This window comes from Sinocyclocheilus rhinocerous, unplaced genomic scaffold (genome assembly GCF_001515625.1).
Source record: "Sinocyclocheilus rhinocerous isolate Xijiao unplaced genomic scaffold, SAMN03320098_v1.1 scaffold736, whole genome shotgun sequence".
In the NCBI taxonomy this organism is placed as follows: Eukaryota; Metazoa; Chordata; class Actinopteri; order Cypriniformes; family Cyprinidae; genus Sinocyclocheilus; species Sinocyclocheilus rhinocerous.
In genome coordinates this window covers 120,664-142,267 of record NW_015631744.1, presented here as the reverse complement: position 1 = coordinate 142,267, position 21,604 = coordinate 120,664, and the positions used below count along the sequence as shown (strand labels likewise).

The 21,604-nt window shown below is 30.9% G+C and overlaps 1 protein-coding gene across 1 annotated transcript in view; it reads right to left on the bottom strand.

Annotated features, from left to right (window-relative positions):
- The window catches only part of LOC107741966 (A disintegrin and metalloproteinase with thrombospondin motifs 20-like), a 125,189-nt gene that overhangs the window by 24,728 nt on the left and 78,857 nt on the right, over positions 1–21,604 (bottom strand). Inside the window, exons 18-27 of the mRNA XM_016554793.1 lie at positions 21,051–21,217; positions 19,636–19,765; positions 19,361–19,533; positions 16,609–16,773; positions 15,040–15,204; positions 14,840–14,959; positions 13,891–13,998; positions 11,738–11,939; positions 9,010–9,152; positions 7,555–7,731 (exon numbers count right to left, since the gene is read on the bottom strand). Coding sequence (XP_016410279.1) covers positions 7,555–7,731; positions 9,010–9,152; positions 11,738–11,939; positions 13,891–13,998; positions 14,840–14,959; positions 15,040–15,204; positions 16,609–16,773; positions 19,361–19,533; positions 19,636–19,765; positions 21,051–21,217 — 1,550 coding nt within the window. The remainder of the gene's footprint in view (positions 1–7,554; positions 7,732–9,009; positions 9,153–11,737; positions 11,940–13,890; positions 13,999–14,839; positions 14,960–15,039; positions 15,205–16,608; positions 16,774–19,360; positions 19,534–19,635; positions 19,766–21,050; positions 21,218–21,604) is intronic.

Sequence of the window (21,604 nt, the reverse complement as noted above, 5' to 3'; positions counted from 1 at the left end):
ATATATAAATATATTTAATATATAAACGTAACATATTTTTCTTAAATATATACATGTATGTGTGTTTGTTTATATATACATAATAAATATACACAATACACACTCATATATATATTATGTAAACAAAAACTTTTATTTTGGATGTGATTAATTGCGATAAATCGTTTGACAGCACTAATATATATATATATAGATTGACAGATAGATAGACAATATATGCAATTTAGATTTTATAAAAATATAGATTTTTTAATACTACAAAGAGTAATCAAAATGATTGTCATTTTGACATTGATGAATAAATTACATATATTGCATATTTTAATTTTTGTTTTGTAATTTTAGTTAAAATGTTAGCAATTTTGTTGTGCTTTGTGCTTTTTATTAGTATTGTTATTAATTGTGTCTATATAGTTTTATTCATCTTTATTTCACTTTTAGTTTAGAAATATTTAATTTTAAGTAACCATTTTTTTTTACTGGTTTTAGTTGCTGTTTATGATAATAACCATGATAATTACCGAGCGTAATTAATGCTGACTGAAAACTTGGACAGACACAAAAAAACGTGCGTGAAATCAGAGTCGTTTCTCCATATGGATCACATTATAATTATAATATAATCACAAATCAGCACTGGCTTCTAATCAAATCACAACATCGTACAGATTCAGGGCCATGTCCTGCTTTAATTACAGCCTAATTGCCATAAACTAAAGATGGACTGCATAAGAACATGAATATGTTTCTGCACTAACTTTCCACAGTCAGTTCAACATTACAACACGAGGGTTTTAATTAGTTTCCAGGAGAATAAAACGGACTTCATTAGGCTTTTGGCTGAAGCTCATGATGGTTTAAATCTGTTTTGACTGGAACAATAAAGTTGAGTTGATTATAAGTTGGCAACGCTGGATCCTCATCAAGACGCAACAAAAACCAGACGCACTTTCTGGTAAGTGTTTCTACTCAAAATCTGCTTTTTTCGCTCATAATAAAGGCAGTTTATTTATTATCACAAGTACAATTGGTTAAGATAAATATTGCTTTCTCTTGGTTGCTTGTATTCTTCTCATTTCATATCTTAAATGAATAAAGGTAGAGTTTATCATCACAATGAGGTAAGTTACCATGTTTTAACAATACCAATAAACTACATCATAATACTGCAATCAATCATCAATGTAAAGAGAATAAATAACATTACCGGTGCTTATAAACGCATAAATACAGCTAGTTTTGCGGTGCAATTCAACAAACGTGAATCTCGCTGTCATACTCATAATAAAACATAATAGAAATCTCACATACAAACATCAAAATGCCAAACATCTCTAGTCACACGACTTCCTGCGGTCATTAGGTCGAGGGGTTTCTGGGTAAATTCAGACAACGGCTGCATTATTAGAGAGCGCTGACATGATGATTTATGAGGGACGAGCCACAAACAAACCCAAATGATGGAATAATAATTTGCGGCCCCCGTCTCAGAGAGAATATTAGCAATAATCAGAAAACTGAAACAGGTGTTTAAGGGTGTTTGGTGTAGATCAGAGCCAGTGCTGGAAATGAGTTTATTATAGTTAACTAAAACTGAAACCAAAACCACTGAAACAACAACAACAACAAAACATAGATGAAATAAAGTAAATGTTAAAATAAAATATACAACTGAAATAAAGTACAATAAAAAACTTTTAATTTCAGCAAAAGCATAACTAAAATGAAACTAAAATTGAAATTTATAACGATAATAATAAAACAAAAACTACAAAAAATTACAAAAACACACAACAAAATTACTAAAACGAACTAGAATTTAATTGAAAAAGGAAAACTGAATATTATTAATATTTCAGAATATTAATAAAAACTAATAAAAACAATAGTCATTTATTTGTTTGTTATTTAACACCACATCAGCAGCAAAGCTTATTTCTGTGGCAACGAGTTGTAGAATTTTATTATGTCTAAAAATATATTACTTATTACTTTTTTTGTCTAAAAATTGTATTATTTCTAAAATGTTATTTCCAAATATTTTATTACTAATGCAATATTTTATTATTGCATTATTACATCTAAAATTCTATTCATTGTTAAATTTTCTAACATCTAAAATTTTATTAATTGTTAAATTTTATTACATCTAAAATGTTTATTCTAAAGGTTTTTAACACTAAATATTTTATTACTTTAAAATCATTTTATTTTCTTAATCTTTATTCTCTTAAAAATTGCATGCAATAACAAGTTTCTTACGAAAACATAAAACAGCAATTATATAATTATATCTAGCAATTATATAAGCTCTTTAAGTTTGATATTTGTTAGAATCAAAGAAGGAAAATTATGTGTAAAAAAAGAGCATTAATGAAAGCTAGAGACCAAAAACGAAAAACTGACTCAATTGTATCACCATGAAACACTCTTCTGATTGAAATCAATGGATTTGTAGCATTCTCTGCTAAACGCTTTCTACTAAGCACAAAACATTACAATGTTTTATTTCTGTTATTGAGAGAGAATTTGCAATGAAACACAATTAAGGATGTTATAAACACAAATACAGAGAACAGAAATCAAATGCCGTCTCTCTTAAAGAAATGCAGCACTGCTTTATAATCAAATCACCACATTATAAACCATGCTGTGCTTTAATTACACCGCCTGATCGCCGTAAACGGCACAAGAACATAAATACATTTCTGTATCAACATTCAACATTTTATGTGATCTGAAAGTGTGCCTTTTGCTGGACTCAAACGAGTGTTTGTCGTTTCTAAACAGCGAGAGGGAAATCCGAAGAGGCTTTTAAGTGCAATCTGAAACCCGCGATGATTACGAGGCTGTTCTAGGGTTTTTCTGCTCTATAAACACTGTTTTAACTCTCAGATGAAGGACTCTGGCCAGCTCTGATTAATATCAGCCAATGTTGCTGTAAAAGCCAAACGCATTACAGCCGAGCCATTAGCCAAATGATTCCCAGCTGCAGCGACCCGCCACTTCTCTTATATAAACCTTCAAGAAAACATCGTAAAACTCACAAGACGCAAGGCCTTTTCTGGCACTTCGCAGGATTTCATGAAGCACATTAATGTCTCCGGAAACAGCAGAATGTGTCTAAGATTAAGTTGGATTTTATTTCTATAAGCTGTAAAGCTAAACGCGTATCTCACATAAACATGCTTATGAATAATTGCCTTTAATAGTTTCCATATCTTTTCTTAATGCATGATCCTGCCAAATTAAAATTACGATCAAAGTGGCTCGACTTGAATTACATCTCACATCATATATCACACTAATATATATTTTATATCAAAATATGAAATATTACATACTATTACATGACTGATGCATATATATTAAAATAATCCATCTAAAATGGTTTTAAACAGCATTTTGATAATCATTTTATTTTATGCAGCTTTATTGAGCTTTTATTAATTGAGAGACTTGAACTGAATTGTCTTTAAGCTTGCATTATATATATATATATATAAATGTGAAATATTGCATAATATTACATGACCAATGCATATATATTAAAATACTCCATCTAAAATGGTTTTAAACAGCATTTTGATAATTATTTTGTTATTTTATGCAGCTTTATTGAGCTTATATTAATTGAGAGACTTGATTTGAAATGTCATTAAGCTTGAATTATATATTAAAACATGAAATATGACTTAACTTCGATGCAGATCTATTAAAATACTCCAAAACAATTTTAAACAGCATTTTGATACTTATTTTATAATTGTATGCAGCTTTATTGAGTTTGATTTGAATCATGTCTTTGAGCTTGCCTTATATATTACATAAATATATATTTACACATTATAATGTGAAATATTGTTACATGATTGATGCATAGCTAAAATGCATCACTAAAACTGTTAAAAAGCATTTTGATGATATATATGATTAAAAATGGTAAATAATTAGTGCTGTCAAACGATTAATCGCGATTAATCGCAGCCAAAATAAAGGTTTTTGTTTACATAATATATGTGTGTGTACTGTGTTTATATATTATGTATATATAAAGACACACATACCGTATATATTTTGTATTTACATGTATATATTTATATTCATATAATTTATATTATATATAAATATATTTAATATATAAACGTAACATTTTTCTGAAATATATACATGCATGTGTGTATGTATTTATATATACATAATAAATATACACAGTGTGTGTATGTATTTATATATACATAATAAATATACACAGTACACAAACATATATTATGTAAACAAAAACCTTTATTTTGGATGCGATTAATCGCGATTAATCGTTTGACTCCACTATAAATAATACATTAATTAAGAATTACAGCAGCTAAAATAAAAACTTTCCCCCTTTTTTCCATATATATTAATTCATGCACATATTAACCAAAAAGAATGTCGATAAAAACTCAATGAACATAGAAACCCCTTCAGATGTGGCTAAAAGCCCAACAGACTAAGAAAACAACACAAGCATTCACAACCTTTATGTATTTTAATAATTTTTACAGTGTGAAATAGTTCTGGAACAAACTGAGTGGGACGTTCAGTTGAACATATTTATGAGAAAAACAAAATCATACATCATCATGAGCGATGAGAGAACAGAGAGAAAGAAACCAGAACAAGATGAACAGAAACAAAGACGAGAAACCAGCGGATCAGAAGAGAAATGAACTGCTTGATCGCTTCACAATGAAGATTGAGACAAATATACAGTTACTTTATGATTCAAAACACAATCAAACAAGACATTTGCATATAAAAGCTGCAGCACTGAATCTCCGGCTGTAAACAAATAAATAAAACAATCCTTCGAAACTATTAGAAATGGCCAGACAATCGATCAAACATACGGCATAAAAGAGGTATTTGTGTTCTGAAACTTAAGAAATATTACAAAAAATATAGAATAATGTGACGTATTTGTATAAAACTCATTCAGATGGCAATTAATTCACTGCGAACGAGGTTTAATTACCTGAACACGAAAATTTGCAACTTTTCTCCTTTTTTTTCTCTATAAAAATAATATACAAATTTCCCATGTCAATCAATCACCGTCTGAAAGAGTCGATAGGTTGTGGTTTTATTATGGTAGTTGATCAAATAAGAGCTAAAATGCTCTCAAGGTTTCGTTTGCAGAAACCGACTGCAACCTTAACGATAACGACGCATGAAGTCAAATTCTGAGTAACAATGATACAAAAAAAAAACTCAGCGCTACATTTAGACAAACAATGAAGTAGATAGTAACTTAGTGATTCAATCCTAATTAGCACCAAATCTCAGTGTTGATACCTGATGACGAGCAGTACAAACGTATCACTCGTTAACCCTCTTAATGCATTTTGACACGTAAAAACTTTTTTAAAAACTTAGTTTTTAGTAAGGGAATGAAACTTTGCAAATGCTTTAGGACCCTTAAAATACACATCATTTGGGCTTTTTCAGATTTTTTACAATTATCTTTTAAGAGATATAACACGTTTCGTGTTCGGGTCATTTTTGACCCGGGTATTTATGGAGCACCCCTAAGTGTCAAAAATACTTACCAATGAAATTATATTAGTGTCTGAAAACTTTTGTGAAATATATTTAACCTGTTCTCCATAGCTCACATACTTCTGGGACTGAATTTTGTTGATAAACATGAATATGTACGTCTATTGGTAAAAGACTGCGGCGTGAAAAATTGATCACTTTTTAAAATCGGGAACTGAAAGTTTATGCAATTAAAATGAATTTATCTCATTTGAAAACTTTTCAGAGTAATATTTAGGCTGTTTTGTTAGAAATAAATATGAAGGTTTCATAAATGTGGGCTGTTTTGGAGAAATCATGAGTTATGAATTAAAAGGAATTAAATTCCATTCACTTCAATGCAGTTAAAACTATTAATATAATTCTCAGATTGCACGTTTTTATAAATTTCATACAATTATATATTCAAATATAATTTCTCATCAATATTATAAAAAATATATAGTTATTTTGCATCATAGTTTTTTTTTGGTGTGGTTCATGCGTCATTTGAAATTTCAAAGAATTTCTCGATTTTTAATTATTAAAAAAAGGAGTAAAAGCAGTACAATTCAAAACATTTTTTTCATATTTACTCATTAATGAGAAGTCACTGATCAAACACAATATGGTTTTAGTTAAAAAATATTCAGTTTTATGAAATAACAAGATGTTGAATGCATTATGAGGGTTAGACGAGGCTGAAATCTTTGGTCGTTTGATTTTATTACATTTCTGCTTTATTACATTTTGCGAGTGCATTTAGAGACAAAGACTGAACGATGAGGTATTTCTTTCATTTGTCATTTATCAAGTTTTCCTTGAGTGTTTCAGTCCACGTCGAAGTGTCGCAATCGCTTGTCAAACTAACTAAAGTGTGGTTATTTATACTTAGATATGTTTATATCCTGCAGCCACGATTTCTGTTGAAAAACATAAAACTGCAGATCTTCTAAAAACTAATTTCACATCGCGATCAAAATAAAAACAAAGCACTAACAAAAATTATTTTCCTCTGTACAAGTCAACGTCACGAGCACCAGTTTGAAATATTAAATAATATAAGACGAATTGATGATTTTAAAAATACTCATTCTGTACAAAGATACAAATATAATATACAATAAGTGGCTGCTGGGTAATTGTCATAATAATAATAATTCAAATATTAAACTCTTATACACAAATATACACTTGTGTTTTTAGATTACAGCTCAAACGAGTACAAATAAAATTGCACGATTTATTTCTCTGTTTATCAGACACGCTTCCTCTAATTCATAGACCGTGCAAACATGTTTTTAATCACTGTTTTTAATCTGCTTAGGTGGCCCGAAGATTCACTGCAAAAAATGTGTTTTTTTCTTGTTTCCAGTACAAAATATTCTTAAATCAAGATGCATTTACTGGAGATATTTAGACTTGCTTTCTGCAAAATGCACCAAAATTAAGTGAATTTTCGCTTAAGTTGCATAAAAGGTTTAGACTAGTCTTAAAAGTTAGTCATCTAATTTTGTTCTTTAAGACTGGTCGAGATTTATAAAATTTGGTTACATAAAAACGTAGATTAGTCTACCGGTTAACTGCTGGTTGGTAATTGCGGTTGAACCACTGATGTCACTTGGATTATTTTACAGATCTCCTTGCTACGTTTCTGGACCTTGGGAACATTTCAGTTGCATTGCTGTCTATGGAGGGTCAGACAGCTCTCAGATTCCATCAAAAATATCTTCATTTGTGATCCGAAGATGAACGAAGGTCTTACGGGTCTGAAACGACATGAGGTTGAGTAATTAATGACAGAATTTTCATTTTTGGGTGAACTAACCCTTTAACATAGAGGCTAAGTGAATGCAACCGGCTCCTGATCTTTGGTGTTTGTGAGCGAGGTCTGGGTGTGCTTCGAACTGAACTGAACCCTGTTTGGGCGTGTCTTTGGGCGTCTGATGGACAGACAGACAGACAGACAGACACACAGACAGCTGCTATCTATCGTACCGGCTTCCACGCTCGTCTGTGCCATGAAGCAGCGGCGGCGCAGGGCTGGCCGTTACACTGCTCCACATCGGCCGGTTTGTCCAGAGCGTCGCAGCTGTGCTCGTTTAACCTCTGACCGCTCGGACGCTGACAGACCACTAGACGCGTGCGCTGACCGCCGCCACATGAGGGTGAGCACTACAGGACAGAGAGAGAGAGACACTCCACCATCAGCACACTTCAGCTTCTCAACTCATAAACCAGGCAGAAGAGACTCCAGGACTAAAGCTAAAGCTAAAGGTGCAATATTCAAATACTCACAAAGAACATAGAACACATAAATAATGAGTTATGAGTCATTTCATAATTCATTTATCTATATTTATGATACTCTTACTCAATGCTGATTGAATTTTATTTCATTTTTACAATCAATAATTCTCTTGTTGAACATTTTGGATTGAAAAAATAATAAAATTGTATTTAAAATAATACATTTTATTATTATAATACAATTATAATTTATTAATTAATAATCAACAAAAATATTATTATTATTTCCACTCAAAAGAATGAAAAAATAAGTATTTCTGGTAATGAATTAATTATATATAATATTTATAATCAGTATTGCTGTTGACTTATACTGAGCATTGTGGATTATATACAAAATACAAAATTATTGTAATAATTAATACAAATAATAATTAAAATACATTATTATGCAAATATTATCAAAATAATTATATTGTTATTAAATAAATATAATGTATCAATATAATATGAAATATGAAAACATAAATATAATCATATTTATTAATAGTCCTTATTGAAACTTGTTTTGGTACTGAATAAAAGTTTTTGTTTACATAATATATGTGTGTGTATTTTGTATATTTTTTATGTATATATAAATATACACACATGCATGTATGTATTTCAGAAAATATGTAATATTTATATAATAAATATATTTATAGTACACACACATATATTATGTAAACAAAAACTTTTATTTTAGATGCAATTAATCGTTTGACAGCACTATTGAAAACATATTAAATATAATAAATGTTAATAGAAATATTAATAGTCCATACTGAGATTTGTTTTGGTAATGAATAAATAATATTATTAAATATTACTGAATTAAATAATATTATTTAATATTTATAATCAACGTGTCTCTTGACTCGTTAAACATTGTGGAATACAAAATAATACACAATTATTTTATTAATGAATAAAACTAAATTAATTAAAATAAATTATAATTTTATTATTACAAATACTAGCATATAAACTAATTAAGAATAATTAAAAATAAACATAATATTATATGGATATTATAATGAATAATAATTATAATGATTCTATTTTAACAGCATTTTAATTAACTTCAAGTCATGTTCATTGTAATGTTAATGTAGTGTTAATTATGTCACTCTCTGAATGCACAGGTATTGTGTGTTTGACCTGTCCCCAGACGCCGTAGTTCCAGTGTGGACAGGGTCCGGAGTCGCAGCTCTTGGATTGGTCGGGTTTGACTCTCTCGTCGCAGTGATTGGTGCTGCGTCCGTCTGCGTCCTGACAAACCACGACCTTGTCCGAATGAAGTTCTTAGCTATGCATATTACTAATCAAAAATTAAGTTTTGATATATTTACAGTAGGACATTTACTAAATATCTTCATGGAACATGATCTTTACTTAATATCCTAATGATTTTTGGCATAAAAGAAAAATCAGTAATTTTGACCCATACAATGTATTGTTGGCTATTGCTACAAATATACCCCAGTGACTTAACACTGCTTTTGTGCTCCAGGGTCACAGATTATTTTTCTAGTGGGTGCAGGACACTACAGTTCATTTATGTAAGTGAGGATAGCAAAATAAAGTGAACTGTGACATATTATACTTCATACAGTGGACTACCAGTAAAATCTGGGATCAAAAATGATTCAGACACTTTGAGCTGAGCATGTTCTGCTGAAGTGTTTTTCTTTAATTGCTAATGTGAGCTCTTTACACCACAGACTGAAGAAAATTAAGCATTGCTTGGTGATTAGTTGAGCTAAATTGGTTTTATCTAATCGTGTGCCTGAATTTAACATCTGACAGCTATTCAACCGAATTCATTCCATACCTTTCTATCAAAGTTATCTGACATCATCAAGATGAATTTGTTCTTATATTTTATTAGCATTTTCTAAACTGTAGTGAATAAACTGTGATAATGTGAGAAATGTTGAAGGTTTGACTGTATGTCAATTTCCCTTTGGGGATTAATAAAGTTTATTCAATCCTATATATTGCATAAAGAAAATGAAGCCTCATTATGCATAAGAAAATATTTTTATTTTATAAAAAAAGTCATTACTTAATTACTTGGGAATATTTTCCCAATATATTGTATCTGATCAGCAACTTCTCATTAATGAGTGAATGTGATTTTTTTTTTAATGTTATTACTGCATTTACCTCTTTTGATTAATAAATAAAAAGTAGATAATCTTTGAAATTTCAAATTACACATGAACTACACAAACAACTATGATGCAAAATAACTATATATTTTTTACAATATTGATGAGAAATTGTATTTGAATATATTATTGTATGACATTTATCTGAGAATTACCAATATTAATCCCATTGGAATTAATAGAATTTAATTAAATTCCTTTGAATTTATAACTCATGATTGCTCAAAAAACCTACATGTTTATTTCCAACAAAACAACATAAATATTACTCTGAAAAGTTTTCAAACAAACTAAATTCATTTTACTTGTATAAACTTTCACTTTCAGATGAATAAAGTGATGCATTTTTATGCTGCAGTGGTTCATCAATAGATGCACATATTTATATTTATCAACAAAAATCAGTCCCAAAAGTGTTTGAGATATGTGAAAAAGGCTAAATATATTTTACAACAGTTTTTAGACACTAATATAACTTCATAGATAAGTATTTTTGACACCTAGTGGTGCTCCATACATACCCGGGTCAAAAATGACCCGAACACGAAACGTGTTATATCTCTTAAAAAATAACTGTCAAAAATCTGAAAAAAATTAATGATGCATATTTAGAGGGTCTTAACATATTTGCAAAGTTTCATTGCCTCACTAAAAACTATGCAGTTTTAAGAAATGTTTATGTATTTAGTAGAGGTCAAAACAGACCCGAATGCATTATTTTTTTGCATTATGAAATTATTTCAATGCCAGTTCAACACATTTCACCTCTAATTCTTAGTACTGTAATATGAAAAACACATTGCATCAGTGATTGAGTAATATATTGTAATGAATCTGTATCTGTTGAGTCATTATCGTTCAGAGCCGTTAAAGGACTCATTTTCTCACATAGCTATCAGCGGGAGGTTGACGTCACATGACTTTCTATACGAGTTTGTGTTCCTCCGGCAAAATACGTCTCTTTACAGCCTGTATTACATGGCATTATCTTCATATAATCCACAAACCACACTAATAAAGTCCAGTATGAAAGCCTCACACACTCTGGAACTCATCCAATCCCAGCATGCATCAGTGCTCGCAGCAGCGGATCAAAGCTAATGGGCACATGTGCTAATGAAGGAAATTGCAGTCAGATGACAGAGAGCATGAAATATGAAACATTGGACTAAAGCAAACAGACTGTGATTGTGTAAGAGGATCCACACACGCATGCACTGCTCGCAAAACACACGTGAGACGGAGAACAAGCGCAGCGGACATTAATAATGATCATGCGCTCAATCAGTCAATGCAGTAATAAAATGGCATCATAATATGTAGATTTGATCTTAAGTAGATATTTTAGTCATTTCGTAATTTTAGGGATGCACTGATATTAAAATTCTGGCTGATACAATAAGCAGTTATGTTATGGCCAATATCTGATAAATAAATGATTTGCATATAAAAATATTTAAAATTTATAAATATATTTATATAATTCTATTTTTAATAATAATAAAAATACTACTACTAATAATAATAATAACAATAATATTTTTTCCATTATAAATAAAAAAATGTAATATTAAAATTATTTTGTATATTAAAAATCTATACTATTTTGACTAAATAATTGAAAATAAAACACTACAAACTAAAATCAATCATTTTTAAATGCTACAGGTGAATTTACACATCAATCAATTTTTTAAGCAAAAATTGTAATGTACCGTGTGAAAAAAAACGAATATTCAAGGGAAAGTGGGGCTGGTTGTTAGGCCAGTGGTAGGAGGATTGGCAGGGGGCGGCCGCACACTCCTGCTCAGTGCTGGGACGCTCGTCTGGGTCACAGAACGACTCGTCCAGCTGATGATGGTAGCTCATGCACACGACCCGCCGCGTGGAGCGACCCACACCACACGACACCGAGCACTGCACCAAAAACACACGCCACAATCAACACAAACCACACCTACAGACAGCTGCCTACCGAGACACCTCTTCAGGCAGCACACCTCAAAATGAGCAAAACAAAAATGCACTGCAATAACTTCCTTTAGTTAGTCAATGGGTTTCAATTTCAGTTTCAAATTTTGCCCAATATTTGTGTGAAAAAATGTGTGCATATTCAGAATGGTTGTATTTTATGTAGCTTTATGTAGCACACCATTTTCCTCTTTTACCAGCGTAATGTTAACTAAAACTTTTTTTTTTTTTCACACAAATCTTAACAAATATACAGCATTACAGAACAAAAACAAGTGGGGGAATACAGGGGAAAGCAAATAAATAAAAATTGTTCTATAATGCGGGATGTTTTTAAAGCTTTTTGAAGAGAGGATAATAGTGAGTGTAATTGCTTCACAGTTGGGTTTAAATTACATGTATTTACTGATCATACAAATGAAGTTTTAATAATCTAGTAGCTCCTTATTGTCAGAAACATCACAGTGAAATGAAATTTGATGAGAAACATTACACAAAACAAAACTAAATTAAATTAAATTAAATTTTCAAATAACTGCTTTCTATTTGAATATATTTTAAAATGTAATTTATTCCTGTGATCAAAGCTGAATTTTCAGCATCATTAAAAATCTTACTGTTCAAAAACTTTTGGCTGGTAGTGTATGTTAGCCTATAGTTTGAAGTTAAAGATTAATATTAATTAGGTGAGTCTGAGATGTTTATTTGACAGTGATTTCACATTTCTTGTTTGTTTGAAGGCTAAATACAAATAAAAGGTGAACATTAATTTATTTGTGCTGGGGTTTTTTTCTTCTAAAATATTATATAGTTTTATAGGAGGAGATTTCATAGACTTCGATTAATTTTTCATAAGTTTGTAGGTACAGACATTTGTTTTTATGAGGCTTTTTTAAGTCACATTTATTTATACAGCGCTTTTAACAATACAGATTGTGTCAAAGCAGCTTTACAGTATTAATTAGGAAAATAGTGTGTCAATAATGCAAAAAGACAATAGTAAACACTCAATTTTCAGTTAAAGTCAGTTCATCGTTGATTCAGTGATGTGATCATCCAGCTCAGTTCAGTTTAAATAGTATCTGTGCAATCAAGTCGACGATATCGCTGGAAATTAAGTGTCCCCAACTAAGCAAGCTACAGGCGACAGCGGCAAGGAACCAAAACTCGACCGAAATTAAGAAATATATCGTGATATAAATTTTGGCCATATCATCCAGCCCTACTCACAATAACAACAAAACATTGCACTTTTGTAAAACAATGAAAGCCAACAGGACGCGCTTTCTGCCGTCTCGGTCTTTGTGAACTTGAGCGCAGAACTCCAAAACTCTGTGTATACTTGACTTACAGACATGAAAAAATATACAGAGAAAGAGCGAAATGCCTACTTTCAAATGAACCAATTCAAATGGACAACGAATATTCTCAGATTATGTAATCCGTATGAAACATGCATACAGGGGCGTTCCACTACTGCGGAGATGACAAGTCAGTGTCGCCGACTTCATCTCTTAAACCGAAAACAAAAAAAGCACTAGTTTAACAATAATTTATTAAAATGTTAATGCAGTCTCCTTGCTGTTTTTCCCTGACACATTCATATTCATTACTTCTGCCGGTGCACTCTGACAAGCTTTATGCATGTGATTGAGCACTTATTAGGCTATGTAGGCAATTAAAGGCTCAATATTATGATTTAAATTGCATATATAATAATAAATAATAAACATGCAATTAGTCGACTAATGCTTAAAATGAACGACTACTAGTCGACCAGAAAAATCTTTAGTCGAGGGTAGCCCTACGATCAACTTTGTCTTAGGTGTTCATTAGAAGAGATAAAAACAAACGCAAGTGAGTCAAATGAGATCATTTTATATGAAATGTTACTCACGCTGGTCCATGAGCCGTATCTCCACTGTGTGTGTCTCTGACCCACTTCTGCTGGTCTGGGTGTGTTAAACACTGACGCTGCGCGAGGACAAGCTGACAACTCACAGTCCTACACATAAACACATCAGATTCATAGGTAAGAGATGATGTTGGTTATTATACCCTGCTGGACAAAATTTTGGAATCATTAACATTTGTCAAAATGAAAAAAAAGTAAATTCTGCTCACAAAGGCTGCATTTATTTGATCAAAAATACAGTAAAAATTGTGAAATATTTTTACAGTTTCAAACAGCTGTTTTCTATATGAATATCTGTTAAAATGTAATTGATTCTTGTGCTCAAAGCTGAATTTTTTTGCATCATTACTCCAGTCTTCAGTGTCACATGATCTTCAGAAATCATTCTAATATTCTGATTTGCTGCTCAAGAAACATTTCTGATTATTATCAATGTTGAAAACAGTTGCCCAATATTTTTGTGGAAACTGTGATACACTTTATTTTTCAGGATTCAAAGATGAATAGAAAGTTCAAAGCACAGTATTTATTTGAAATAGAAATCTTTTGTAATGTTATAAATGTCTTTGTTGTCACTTCTGATCAATTTAATGCATCGTTGCTAAATAAAAGTATTAATTTTTAACTTTTTTTTTTTAATCTGACTCCAAACTTTAGAATCTTAGAATGATTTCTGAAGAATCATGTGACACTGAAGACTGGAGTAATGATGCTGAAAATTCAGCTTTGATCACAGGAATAAATTACATTTTAACGTAAATTCACACAGAAAATAGCTATTTGAAATTGTAATAATATTTCAAAATTTTTACTGTATGTTTGATCAAATAAATGCAGCCTTTGTGAGCAGAAGAGACTACTTTCATTAAAACCATTAAAAATCGTGATTTGAGCACTAGTGCAGATGAAGCACGTGATTGTGTTTGTTCACCTGACTGTCTCGAGGTCTGGCGGCTGCGTTACAATCCCTGTCATCCATTGTCTCGCCGTAAGCTCCCGACACACACCTGACCGCACGCATCTGATAGCCCTGACCGCAGCTCACCGTGCACTAAAAACACCATCATTCCCATTCAGAACGTCTGGTGACAGAAACTGACATGACAAAGGAACCGAGCGTCTGTTTCTCACCGGACTCCAGGCTCCGACCTGCCAGGACGCACATTCGGGAAGCTCACAGCCGCCCACCGCCGAGGGTTTGGTGTTTGGGTCACAGCGCTGCTCATTCAGCTTCTCGTCTCCCAGAATGCAAAGCACCTGTCGGTGTCTGACGCCCTTCCCGCATGTCACCAGACACTGATGTGAACAGATGCACAGAGTCTCAAAGTACCGTATTCTCCGGAAAACAAGTCACATTTTTTTTTTTATAGGCAACTTATATATGCAATTAATGTCATAAATAAATAAAAAATTGGATTGGTGTCGAATCAGAGAGGTACATGAGCCCACATTCATTTGTTTAGCGCATTTCCCACATAGTGCTAGTTTAAGTTTCACTTTAAATAAATGTGAAGCTTTGCGTTTATAACAAATATTGTTTAAAATGAATGCCACTATAATTTATGTTTGGTTTATATTCATATTTAGCATTCATGTTATGTTATAAATATGGTTCAATTTAAAGGATTTGTCGTACAGTGAGAGGAGCTACAAAAATGCACATTTATAGTGTTCATAATGTTTGTAATGATACTGAGTAGCACTGATATACTACTATAATTTGTGTTAATATTTCAAAATAGATTTTATTTTTATATTTTCTGTTTTCATTTTAATATAAACGTTTCAGCAATTTGTGGTGTTTTTAGTTTTTAGTAATTTTTCACATTTTTCTAATATTAGTAATTAGCAATTTTGTTCATTTTTGTCTCTTTTTTTAGTTTAGTTTTCTTGTCAGTTTTATTATTTTTTTTGTGTATTCTATTAATATGTCCATGTAGTATGTATTAATTTTTATTTATTAATCTTTATTTAGTTTTAGTCATGTTAGTACAATTTGTTTCAATTCAAAAGCGATTTTTCACAAATTCAGAATGATTCAATTCAATTTTATTCACTTTAGTATTTTTTTAAATGCATTTATAGGATTGCTTAAAAACTTTCCCCAATGTATCTTTAGCAAGGAAAATACAGACAAATTAGAGATTAAATTTTCATAATCTGAAAATTTATTGAATTTAGAAAACAACAGTACACTTTGTATTTTGCTGCAGACTATTATACATTTTGTTAATATTTTGAATTATTTATTTATTTATTTTTTTTTTTTTCATTTTCTGTTTTCATTTTAAAGTTAATTTTGTTAATTTTCAGTCATTTTGTTGGGTGTTTTTGTCATTTTTAGTAGTTTTTTTTTTTTAAATTACAGTGTTTTTTTCACTTTTATTCTTTATAGTATTGGTTTATTTAGTTTACATCAAGTTAAAGTAATTGAAAAATTAGAAATCTTAACTTGGCAATTAGCTGAAATAAAATATGTATTTTAATATATATATTTTATTCTATTTCAGTTTTTTTCCCAAGTAATGAAATGTTATTTATGGTTTTTAGATTTATTTATCTATAATAACCCTAGTGTTCGACTAGTATACAGTACTACTATAAGAAACACCAGATCAAAACAGCATGAGGGCATCATGATGCTTCAGAATATAAGTACGGTTGGATGTGATTAGCGTCTGGTTCAGCTGTGGTCAGTACCTCGCTCCATTCGCTGGCGCTCCAGTCAGGACAGGGCACGTCATTGCAGGGTTCGCTCAGGACTCTCTGCTGCTCGCTACACTCTCGCTCCACCAGCCTGCGACCCAGATTGTTCATACAGTACGCCTGCCGCGTCCGGACGCCGTGTCCGCAGCTCTTCGAGCACTGCAACCACAATCACATCGCATTACAAAACGGCACATAATCAGGAGAAACAGCATAAAAATAATGTGCAAATTACAGATCCTTATATATTTACTTCACTTCATCATTTAAAGGCAAGACACTACAGACATAATTTTTCCGTGCACTGCTCAAATGGGAAATTCTGGGATATTTTATTTTATTTTAGACTAGTGGAAAGAGTTTATTTTATAACACTATCTATTTGTGTTTGTAGATTTAGATTACAATCCATATCTTTAAAAGGTTTTTCCACCACTTCAGCAGAACTTACATACTCCAAAACTTAAGAGTTTTATTCCTCTCTATATTCTGAAGGTTTTTACTGTGGGGCTTTTTTTCATATATCATTCGTCTGGTTTTCAATTTATTACACTTTCTCTATTCGCGTCTGTAGATTTCAAATTTACAATACATATCTTTAAAGAGATTTTCCCCCACTTCAGCAGAACTTACATACTCCCAAACTTAGAGTTTTATTCCTCTCTATATTCTGAAGGTTTTTACTGTGGGGCTTTTTTTCATATATCATTCGTCTGGTTTTCAATTTATTACACTTTCTCTATTCGCGTCTGTAGATTTCAAATTTACAATACATATCTTTAAAGAGATTTTCCCCCACTTCAGCAGAACTTACATACTCCCAAACTTAGAGTTTTATTCCTCTCTATATTCTGAAGGTTTTTACTGTGGGGCTTTTTTTCATATATCATTCGTCTGGTTTTCAATTTATTACACTTTCTCTATTCGCGTCTGTAGATTTCAAATTTACAATACATATCTTTAAAGAGATTTTCCCCCACTTCAGCAGCGCTTACACACACCAAAACTTAGAGTTTTATTCCTCTCTATATTCTGAAGGTTTTTACTGAGGGGTTTGTTCAAATCATTCACACAAATTTTATTATTGCACTTTATCTATTTGCGTCTATAGATTTCAAATACAATACATATCTTTAAAGGCCGTTTTCTAAAAATGAGTTTGCTTCTCCACTTCAGCAGCACTTACATACATAAAACTTAGCAGATTTATTCATATCTATATTCTGAAGGTTTTTATACAGGGGTTTGTTCATATATCATGGTTTTATAATTCTTAATTCCAATTTGATTAATAACGATTCAATTTAGTATTGTTTAAAATGCATTTATAGAATTGTTTAAAAACATTCCCTACAGTATCTTTGGCAAGAAAAATACAGACAAATTATTGTGTTTTTTTTTTTTCAGATTTTATATTTTATTTTTATAGTTTCTCTTTTCTCTTTAATTTTAGGTAAAATTTTAGTAATTTTGTCATGTTTTTGTCATTTTTAGTAGTTTTTTAAAAGACACCTATATAGCGTTTTTATGATAGTTTTTTTTATTAATTTGCAGTTTTTTTTATTAGTTTTAGTTTTTAAAACAAGAAACAAAACAAAACATATGTTTCTAAAACATAATCAGTTTGTGACTCCACTTCAGTAACACTTACATACATAAAACTTAGCAGATTTATTAATATCTATATTCTCAAAGTTTTTACTGAGGGGTTTGTTCATATATCATTCACACTGGTTTTATACAACATTTTAATCCTATAAACATGGTGATTTTTTTAAGGCTGTTGAGGTTGACTATTTTGTCCTCCCACACAACTGTAATATCACATGTAAACAATATTTTAATTTCAGATCATTTGCTTAGGCAGCAACACCTAAAGAAAAACCTCTTTTTAAAGTAAAATGAAATATTATGCTTTTTACATGCACTGGTCAATATGGAGATTTTGGGCTATTTTGCCTCCATAACATGACTAATGGTAAGAAAAGTAACAATTAAAATACGTTTCTATAAAGTCTGTTTCTAATTAATTTTTTTCTCATGCACTGAGCCGAACATTCCCACTTCAGTAGCACTTACATACACCAGACTTTCCATTTTTTTTACAGAGAGGTTTGTTCATATGTCAATCCCATTTATTTATATTACATTTTGTTCCTAAAAATTTTTTTATGGCTGTTACAGCATTTTCTGATTTATGATAAAAAGTGAAAGGTGTCCAAAACCTCCTCTGTGAAACCTTCAACACTAATATTTCTTCTATTGTCATCATTTGTAAGTCGCTTTGGATAAAAGCATCTGCTCAATGACAATGCAAATGTATTTAAATGCAAAAAAAGAGAAACGTTACCTTGGCAACGTATTGAAATAAAATAAGTTCAAGTTAAAGCACTAAAATGACTAAAACTGAAATAAAAATGAAAGAAAATTTAAAATTTAAAATATAAAATAAATAAATAAAATGATGAAAGCACATAAAATGCTAAAAAAAAAAAATAATTGTAAAAATATATCAAAAGTGTAAAATATTTTTACAATATTACACAATATTTTGTGCTGTTGGATCAAAGATGCTTTTGTAGTGACACTAATTGAAGGGAAAACATTTGTTACCATTTAAAAAAATAATAGTTATTCCAAACAAAGACTGAATATCAAATCAAACATTTAAAATGAAAATATTTTCAGTGAATTCAGAGTTTGTAGAATTTGAAGTTCTCCTTTTGCTGCATCACTAGTATGGGACTGCTGCATTACTAATATAAAGCATGAGAGGCGTCGTGTGCTTGTACCGGAGTTCACAGTCAGTATTGCAGGGCTCCATCGTGCCTCTGGGTCGAGGTAGATTCTCACACCTCTGCTCCGAAACCACCAAATGATCACTCTTACGAACACACACGGCCTTCCGCCGCCGCTCACCTGCAGACAAACACACACAGATGACGTGGAAGTGGCTTGCTTTCAGCTAAAAAGGTGTTTAAGGACAGAAAACCAGGCAAAATGCCCAAACAGAAGCGGCACCTTGACACATGCGGCTGCACTCCTGCCAGGGGCCTGACAGATCCCACACGAACTGCTCTCTCTGCTCCTCGATGGGAATACTGAAGGAATATCTGACGTCAGGATTATACAGGTTTCCCACGCACAGAACCTGAGACGACAACAGATTCATTACACAGGAAGCCTGTAAATCTCCCTCAGATGAAGACATTTCAATGCTATTATACTGCAGAATCATTGTATAAAGGCATTTTATTAATTAATCATTTCATTTAGCAGCATTTTTGTCTTTTTTCCAGGAAAACATATCTAAGCATTCTTAAATCAAGACATATTCCCTGAATAAAGACTTATTCAGTCTTGGTATTATTAACTAAAAAAAAAAAATCAGTTTAATTAACTGTAATAAAGCTGAAAAAAAATAAAAATATTACATGGAAAAACAAACTTTTTTGCCTTGTCAACTATCTGAAACAACGTTTAAGTTGAAGCACTAAAATGACTAAAATTGAAATAAAAATAAGTAAGCTACATATTTAAATGATTTAAAAAACTAAAATTTGTTTTATTAATGTATATCTTATTATAAAAATATATTTTGTATAAAATCATGGTTATTCATTGAATAAAGCTGAAATAAAATATAAATTGTATATGATTTTTTGCCTTGGCAACTAATTAAATTAAATTAAATTAAATTAAATTAAATTAAAATAAAGCTATTATTAAAAAACCTAAAAACTAAAATCAATGTATATGTTTTACAAAATTACATTTAATTTGTATATAAAATCATTTTAATTAATTGAAAACGCTTAAATAAAATAAAACAAAATATAAATATTACATGAAAACTTTTTTCATGTAAAAAAAAGTTTACATTGTAGCACTAAAATAACTAAAACCGAAATGAACAAATTAAAGCTAAATATTTAAATATTTCAAAACCATAAAATGTTTTTTTAAGAAATTTATATTTTACTTTTAAAATTATATTTGATTTTTATATAAAATCTAAAAATGACCAAAGCATGTAACAACACACTAAAACTAAAATGAAAATGAAAACTGAAAATTTAAAAATAAAAGCTCATTCAAAATATTAATAAAAACTATAATAGTATATAAATAATACTAAAATAACTAAACAATACTGGTCTTATTCTCACACAATTCTCACACAATTCAGATTCTTAGGTAATCTACCTATTAGTTATATTTTTACTGATAACAAAGATACCAATAAAAACTTGCAGTGTGCCCTAACCAGGCTTAAGAAAATAAAGTGATGCACAACAAGATATCTAGCTGGTTGACTGGTTTCTGTTGTCATCATGTGATGCTTGACAGCTCATTAGTCTAAAACTGTTCTGTGGTTTTGTGTCATTTCACTGTGAACTTCTTCAGATTGGCTGTGTTTGGTGTAGTTCACTTGCCTGCAGCACGAGCTCCTCCTCGATCCGCTGCGTGCAGTTGATCCGCTCAACCGTGGTGTTAGATCCGCTGTACTCGATCTCTGCTCCCTTAAAGGTGATCTCCCTTTTAAACATGGACACCACGAAGTTCCCGTTCAGGAGGAAGTTGGACTGATTGTCAGACAAAGCTGCAGATGAGAAAAATCAGGGCCTGTATTCACAAAACATCTTAAGGCTAAAAGTAGCTCACAACTTGCCGATTTAGGAGAAAATCTTACAAATAATGGGCATGTCAGTCCTAGATTTAGGACTCATTATTTTTTGCTCTAAGAGTATTTCACAAAGCGTTTTAGCGCTAAAACTAGCTAATAAATCTGTGAAAGGTTAGGAGTATTAAAGAGGACTTTTCACTAATTATGAGAAGCACACATGTAAGAGGCTGACAATTAGCTAAGCATATACTTGTTTAATTAGTGACACTTAGCCTGCATTTTAAAATCTTTATTTGAATACGACAACATTTTTATTTTTAAATCTTTATTTGAATATGGCAACATAATATTGCACTCTACAAT